Source organism: Microcebus murinus, chromosome 9 (assembly GCF_040939455.1).
Source record: "Microcebus murinus isolate Inina chromosome 9, M.murinus_Inina_mat1.0, whole genome shotgun sequence".
Taxonomy (NCBI): Eukaryota; Metazoa; Chordata; class Mammalia; order Primates; family Cheirogaleidae; genus Microcebus; species Microcebus murinus.
The window spans coordinates 15,559,358-15,567,263 of record NC_134112.1 but is presented as its reverse complement, the minus strand read 5'-3'; the positions used below and the strand labels follow the sequence as shown (position 1 = coordinate 15,567,263).

General features: G+C 43.2%; 1 protein-coding gene across 5 annotated transcripts in view; it reads right to left on the bottom strand.

Annotated features, from left to right (window-relative positions):
• Positions 1-2,395: 2,395 nt before the first annotated feature.
• AMPH (amphiphysin) overlaps positions 2,396-7,906 on the bottom strand; it is a 220,668-nt gene continuing 215,157 nt past the window's right edge. For all 5 annotated transcript variants that reach the window (XM_020289907.2, XM_076006299.1, XM_076006296.1 and 2 more), the window contains one exon: positions 2,396-6,211. In XM_020289907.2, coding sequence (XP_020145496.2) covers positions 6,104-6,211 — 108 coding nt within the window. In that variant the 3' untranslated portion in view covers positions 2,396-6,103. The remainder of the gene's footprint in view (positions 6,212-7,906) is intronic.

Sequence of the window (7,906 nt, the reverse complement as noted above, 5' to 3'; positions counted from 1 at the left end):
CATTTATTGACCGTGTGACCTTGAGCAACTTTCTTCATGTCACTGTACCTTAGCTTTCTTGTCTGTAATAAGCACAAACAGCAACTGCCCAATAGATCTGCAAAGACTAAATTAAATGAAACATATAGAACACTTAGGGTGCCTGGCAAATAACAGACTTTTGGACAAATGTTATTGCATTCACTATTAATATTAGCATTACTTTATTAATATTATAAATATAGATAAAATAATATAAATAACATAAACACAAATTATTAACAAATTATTATTATTTGTTTCCTCTTGACTTGCATGAGTCTCTTGTGTATTCTATACATTTATTCTTTGTATTGGATGTGACAACAAATTTAAGCCAATCCTCATCGGTCTACTAACTTTATCCTAAGTATCTTTTCATTAAATAAAAATTCTTAATTTTGTAGTCATACTCTTTTTCTTTTGCCATATAATTTGGGCACTTAAGGAGTCTTGTTTAAGAAAACTTTTCCCTCTCCAATATCACAAAATTATTTTAATTTTCTTGTCATATTTAATCTCAGACTTTATTCCATGCTGATCCTGGGGTTAGAATTTCTGGACTTCTCTGCACTAATTGCTCAGTCTCTTGTTCATTCACTCAGCACACATACAGACGAGATGCCAGAGTGGATGCAGAATGCAGAGCAGGGTGACAGACAGTTTATCACTTGGTGGGGAAAAGAAGGGCCAGAGGATATCATACTGACTCTAAGTGCACTGAGCAGGTAGAAGGGTGAGAGCACAGGAGTGAACAGGTGGAGAAGGCTTTGTTGAGGACGTGGGACTTGAGCTGTGCTGGCAGATGGGGTTAGAAGCCTCCAGGAGAGGAGAGGGCATCCCAGGAGATGGAGGTTGCAACAGGGTAAGCAAAGGTGTAGAGCTGTGGTGGAGAGGGCAGGTGGGATGGGGAGAGCACCTGATGGAAGCAGCAGGTGAATTCAGGGACGGGGTGGAGGGCTCTGAAGGCCGAGCAGAGGCTGTAGGATTCGACAGGACACACAGCAGATGTCCGTTGTTAGCGTGTGTGTCTTAGAGGGGAAAATAGGATCGCAGGGGGGACGTGCGCACAGGAGTGTCAGGTAAGTAACATGGGGTGGGGAATGGGGCAAACTGGGAAGATGGGATTGAAGGAGACCAGGGAGATGACAAGATCCAAGTCATCTTCTCTGGCAGCATGAAAGATGTCCACTACATTGGCTAATAGATTAAAGTTCAAGGATGCAGGATGTTTTGGGGGAAAATCCAATGGCAGGTGTTTGCAATCTGGAAAATGAAGCACAAAAGGAAGCTCCCACGTCTTCAGGCCCAGGACTGTGAAAAATTGGGGAGCCCCTCAGTGCTATCCTGCTGCGGGGTTTGGAAGGAAGTTCCCTGACCACAGGGTCTAAGTCTTATAAAACGTGGTCCCGCCGGGCGCGGTGGCTCACGCCTGTAATCCTAGCTCTTGGGAGGCCGAGGCGGGTGGATTGCTCAAGGTCAGGAGTTCAAAACCAGCCTGAGCAAGAGCGAGACCCCGTCTCTACTATAAATAGAAAGAAATTGATTGGCCAACTGATATATATATATATAAAAAATTAGCCGGGCATAGTGGCGCATGCCTGTAGTCCCAGCTACTCTGGAGGCTGAGGCAGAAGGATCACTCGAGCCCAGGAGTTTGAGGTTGCTGTGAGCTAGGCTGACGCCACGGCACTCACTCTAGCCTGGACAACAAAGTGAGACTCTGTCTCAAAAAAAAAAAAAAAAAAAAACGTGGTCCCAGTGTACAGTAACGGACACTTAGTGAGAGCACGACACATGTTTACTGAACAAACGAACATGTGGACTTGGAAGCTATAATTGGCCGCACCAAAGGAAACATTGCTTGGACAACTGGAATATGAACTACAGGACAGAGATTGCTACTGCCCACTCCACCCCCGCACTGGCAGGAAGAAGGAAGAAAAAGTAGCAATGGTGACAGAGAGGGGACAATCAAAGAGGTAGGAAAACAAGGGAAATTAGCATGTTGGAATCTCAGGGAGAGTTTGGAGAAGTTTGGCGGCATCACCACATGCCACAGAAGTCGCCTGGTGACCTCGGGCAGGTTGTGGAGAGCAGAGTGTCACGACACAGAGTTTAACACTTATTGGTGGCAGAGGGTACAGGCGCCACCCCTGTGGCCATGCGCTATGGACAAGGCGCTTCTGAGCTGGACGACGCATCAGGAAGTTTCTCGAGCGCTGACTGTAGACGGACCCTGTGCTGGGCGCTGCGGGGAAGGGAGGATAAACAACCCTGACCGACCCGCAGGATCAGACAGCAGGAGTGCCTGACCTAAGGTCAGAGGAAACTGGGAATTATCTGGATTTTTGGAAACCAAGAGAAAGTCTATCCTTTGAAAGAGCTCGAAGGTACCTACCTGGCTCTCCCTCAATTTGCATAGATTTAAGAGCTGTGTCTCAACTACCTCTTACACCAAGGAAGTCAATAGGAGCTGCCATTAAGTGACCTTTAAAAGTATAATCAATGACTCAGAAAAAGTTTGGATGAACCATTCAGCTTCTTCATGCATAGTTCGTTGGGCTTTTATGAACAGTGTGTTGGACCCGTGCTGTGTGCCTTGAACATGCTGCTGGTGACCCGCCGGGGTGGTCTCCCCCTGGTGGCTGCAGAACAGATTGTCACAGCACACATCTGAGACAGGCAGGGCTTCAGCACAAGCAGAACCACGTGGCTCTTGATTTTCTAAGTCTGTCAAGGGCATAGCCGGTCACTGTCTTCTCCGTGCAGCCACCAGGTGCCGGATTCCATTTATTCAAGTCCTAGAAGAGGTCACACGCGAGGAAGACGGCAGCTGCACCATCTCGTGGAGGAGCTGTGTGATCCCCTCATCTCCAAGGTCAGGCACACAATGTTCACAAGGATTTTAGTCGGGTTCCAAGTAAAAGCCAGAGTCTGCTTTTAGTTGGGCTCCTTTGAAAAGAGCAGTAGAGTCCTAGCCAGGGCCATCTGTTGGCCAGTCTATTTCTAAGGCTCCGAGGTGTGCAGCCACGCATTGTGAGTGGAAGAAAGCACAGAGCTTCAGTCATCTTTAAACTCACTCATTTCTCATAACTTTTATAGTTTCCCAAAGGCGTGCAATGGGCCATCTACATGGGCCAGGGGGTCATGCTGGGACTGCCCTAACAGGCTGATTACCTGCTTCTTTGTGTGATTAAATAAGAGTTCAGAATTCTGACCCTGCACACTCTACCTGGCGGCCCAGGACGTCATGCAAATGGTTCTCTGGGTGATTCAGAAGCTGGCCCAGCTTTGTCAGGAAGAGCAGGTCGTGGCGGGAGGGGACAACAGCATGGTGAGGGACCTTTTCCTGTCCTATAGCCCCGGCTACCCTGAGATATCACTAAAAATTCACATTGCCAGATGATGTAAGTTCACAGTTACAACCATCACATGAGTTTAAATGCGGGGCTGCGCGTGGTGTTGGTAGGGATGCCCTGTAGGTGTAATGGGAACTACAGGTTCTGTTTCTCTGACTCGTCACTATGTGAAGATCGGCAGGCCACTGGGTTTGTGGGCCTGGGTCTAGGCCATTTAGCATAAACTGTAGCTGTAAACTCACCAATATGTGACCAGGTGATGTGCCCACGAAGGGCTGGTGGTGTGAGAACTTGAATTAGACTAATGAGAAGGGAAGAACCTCCACATTAGTAACCACAGCAGTCCTGGAAACTGCCCTTAGAAAATCCATGATGTGGAAAACAGTGTTCAGGCCATGTTCGAGGACATTTCTAGAGCTACCACTGTCTCGCTCCCACCCCTCCAACTCCTCCACTTTGGGTACACTGGGAATTCTTGGATTTTGGCAATTCCTGAAACAAAGAATTTGATTACTTTTATTTAGTGTTAAAAAATTACAAAGGCATTTTTAAAAACAGGACTAAATAGCTAATTAAAAACATGCCATTTCGGAAGGACTTGTTAAATTCATCTAGGCACAGTCTACTAGGTGTTTAGGGCTACCCTTATCTGGGCCATGTCCTGCCAAACTGTACACTGTGAGAGCTGCTCTGGGCAGGAGGATGAAAGGAATTTCAGAATAACTGCTCCAGGAGATGTGACCATCATCTAGGACATCAGGTGCATTTTATTATAAGAACTAATTTCTCAGTCTTGGCTGTTAACATCCCCTGTGCACTCTCAATGTCAGGAATGGCTTTCTCGTATAAATCTTACACCGCTGCATTCCACTTGCTGAATTATCAGTTATGCTCCTGGGCAGAGATATTTGATTTTCTTGCACTAGGCTAGCATTTGTGGTGACCAAGCTTCCCTGTAAATGAGAACCTCAAAAAAACCTTGGCTTAATAATACAATTGTTATATCCTTATTAACACTTAAAATAATCAAAGTCAGTATCTATGAGGATGATTCAAAGCATGAATCAGAAATACATACCAAATCTAAAAGTCTAATAATGCACATTCTTGATCAGACTACATTGTATAAAGAATCATATTAGAACAAATGAAAGGTTTTGGTTTTAAGAATTGTCCTCTGGAAATAATGGCCCAGTGAACTGAATTTTCTATTCCATCTGATCTAATTTTTCATGTACCCCATGAACATAAACATGCCACAAAGAAAACTGCACAAAAAAATGAGGCTGGTGGGAGAAGAAGTTGCTGATTATGAAGGTCAAAATGTTGTCAGTGATTCACGGCTTGGGAGCCCAAAGCCGGCACCTTTAAGGGCTCTGTGTCCACAGCTGTTATTTGTGCTCTAGTGATTGCTGGATGTCAGGGGACACCGAGTGACCAGCAATGACTGGAGTGGAGGCAGTAGGGGGGTGACGCTGGGCTGTGCAGGACAACCCAGAGGAGAAACAAGCACATTTCTGCACAAATAACAACTCCAATATACACTGTTTCAGGTAGAGCATCCAAATGGAACAAGATTAAAAAATAAGACTCATAAAAAGGAATGAGGGTAATTGTTGAAGATTACCAAAGGTTTATTTGGAATGACACAGCACTGAAAACGTAACTGTTACAGATGATTTGTGGATACAGCATACATCACCTATCTCTTTTTAGGACAGAAGATGGGTTGCATAAATATAGAGAGGTGGAAATGTTCAGGACCTGCTTTCATAGTGTTCTTTTGGGTGTGGATTAATATGCCCATCTTCTAGCCAGTCTCATGAAGGCAGAAGTGAAGACTGCTTAGCTGCTCATCCCAGCTGTCCTGCCCCCAGCCACAGCGGCTGGACAGACAGACAATCAGGCCCTGCTTGCTCCAAGGGGGGCAGCAGCGTGGCCGTGCTATTTGTCATCTCACCCTGAAAACTGCACAGTACAAACACAGATACTGTCGACTCTTTTGGCAATGGGATGGTTGGTTTTGCCCTGGGGCAAAACTGCAACTGTAATGCCAGACAGAATAAAAGCAATGCATGTATCAATGACACTTGAGAGGCAAAGAGCTGCAATGAAAGGAAAGAAAGCAACTATGTATATGTAGCCTTCTGCATACACATAGATCCAGCAGTTGTGGGAACTAGCTTGTGTGACTGTGTGTTCATATATATATATATAGAGAGATAGATGTGTTGGAAAAGAACATCGAGAAGTTTTGCAGCAGTTTAGTTATAAACACAGTAAACTTGAAAGGGAGAGAGAGCACGTGCTCACACCTGGGCATGGGAATAAAATAATCTGGCACTACAGGATAATTCATCACGTCTTCTGCAGGGCAGCCACTCAATTCCATACGCCTGGTGCAGAGAAGTTAAGGTCTGGTCTGCAGAAAGCTACTGTAGAATTGGTGGGAGGGGATCAAGTGCACATGTCCCCACAGCTTGGACAAAGCACAAACAAACCTGTTATTGACAACATGGGAACGAGTGAGGACTTTTTCCTTAATTTACTTTTTTTTTTCCTCTTATGTTTTTTGCACACATGCTCCATTGATACATCTTCCCAAGCTTTGCCTGGCATCAGTCTGTAAATCATTAAGAGCTTAACAGCAAAAGTGAACTCTTCAGGTTTGCACGAAGGTTTAAAGTCCTGATCACTGAGCTCTTTCTGCAATACTTGTTGCCCTAATCCAGGCGCCGGGTGAAGTTCTCTGGAAAGAGGCCTTTGTAGGTGGCGAGGTCCTTGTACTGCAGCCAGTCTGATTCCTTCACTCCCACCAGCCAGCCTGCATCCTGCAAGATGAGAACAGGACTTTCAACAGACTGCTGGAAAAATCCACACTTGTGAGCATTAAGCAGTAATTTCTTATATTTAGTGTTGGGGTTCTACACCAAGATATCACATGACAGATAAAGTGCTGTGCTGTGATCGGTGGAAAGACCTGTCCCAAATAAGTTGTTATTTAAAAAATTGTAAAGAACAAAACATTTGCAATGATTTATTTACTATATAAAGGCTAGTAAATTGAAGATTCATATTAATATTATATTTTTAAAGTAGAGTTATTTGATGTTAATTGGATTATGATAAGAGGTCTTAAAGAAAAAAGGATTAGAATTATAGCCAGTGCAAATGGAGGAATGACATGCGAAAGCACTTTATATATAAGAGCATTACATGTCCGAGAGGTCACAGTGAAAAAGGAGCTTGAGGTTCCTTGAGCTAGAATACGGTGCCGGCTATGTTACAGGCTATAAACACAAGGCAGTGGAGGGTCTTATATTTAGTCCTGAGCCATTTGCTTATAAGAAAGAACTCTGACCTCCAGCTCACATCCTATAACCCCAGTAAACCACACTACATAGGGCTTATCAAATACTAAAAGGTAGGTATGCGTTGCTTGCTATTACTGTTGTCAGTAATAACTACGTTTTCAAGTCTATATAAACTACAAAGCAGATTGATGTCATGGCATTCTTGTTGGAGACATTCATACATCCTTTATAAATTATTCCTCATGAACATCTGTCTGTTGTATAGGAGTGCCATCATAAAAATGAAGACATTTGGTCACAGAAAGGTTCAGGAAACATCCACATATGGTCATACAGAATGGGATACGGCACCTAAAACCGAGAAACAGAGGCTGCTGTCTGTCCTTGGTCTACCGAAGATAAGCGGAGTCCAGTTGGAAAAGATGCTGAGTTGGAAAAAATATTAGCCAACACACAGGCTGTATGGAGGGAAACTAGTGGGAAACGACTGTCTTTATTATGCTAACCAGTACAGGAAAGAGATTTCACTTAAAATGAAGCATGGTCAGATTTAATCTGAACCAACCCCCAAAACAGTTCAAGTACATCAGATAAAACAAGGTCTCAAAAATTAAACAAAGAAGCTGAAAACATTCCTTCTCGATATAATCTGAGGCTACAAATCGGTGCTGCCATACAGACTAGAAATATAAGTGTTTAGACAGGCCAATTTTTGAAGGCAGGAAAAAAAAAAACACTGAGAAAAAAATGACTCAATAAAACAACTGATAATATCCTAGCTGATGAGGAAAAGTGCCTTCCTTAGAATTATGATGTCATGTATGTGAAGGACAAAGTTACACTTAAAAGATAACGAAATATTTTCTAAACCTATAGTAAGCATATAAAAGGTCTTTTTTTTTTTTTTACCACAAGTGCCTATATTTGACTTTATTTATGGTGAGAGAAAAATCTAATGTAGAGTCAAGCATTTTTAAATTGTTTCAATGAAGGAAAAAAAGTAAAAGACTGCCACTAACCCATAAAGATATAGTCTAACACATATATTCTAAAAGATAATTTGTGTCCTAAAGAATATTAGCCAATATCAATCTTCAGCTAAGAAAATGAGAAAGATTAAATTTTAGCTGCTTAAAATATAAGGTAGACAAGGACTTCCAGTTCTGGTAATAGCAGAATAGCTTGTATTAGACAAATGCTTCTGCACGGAGC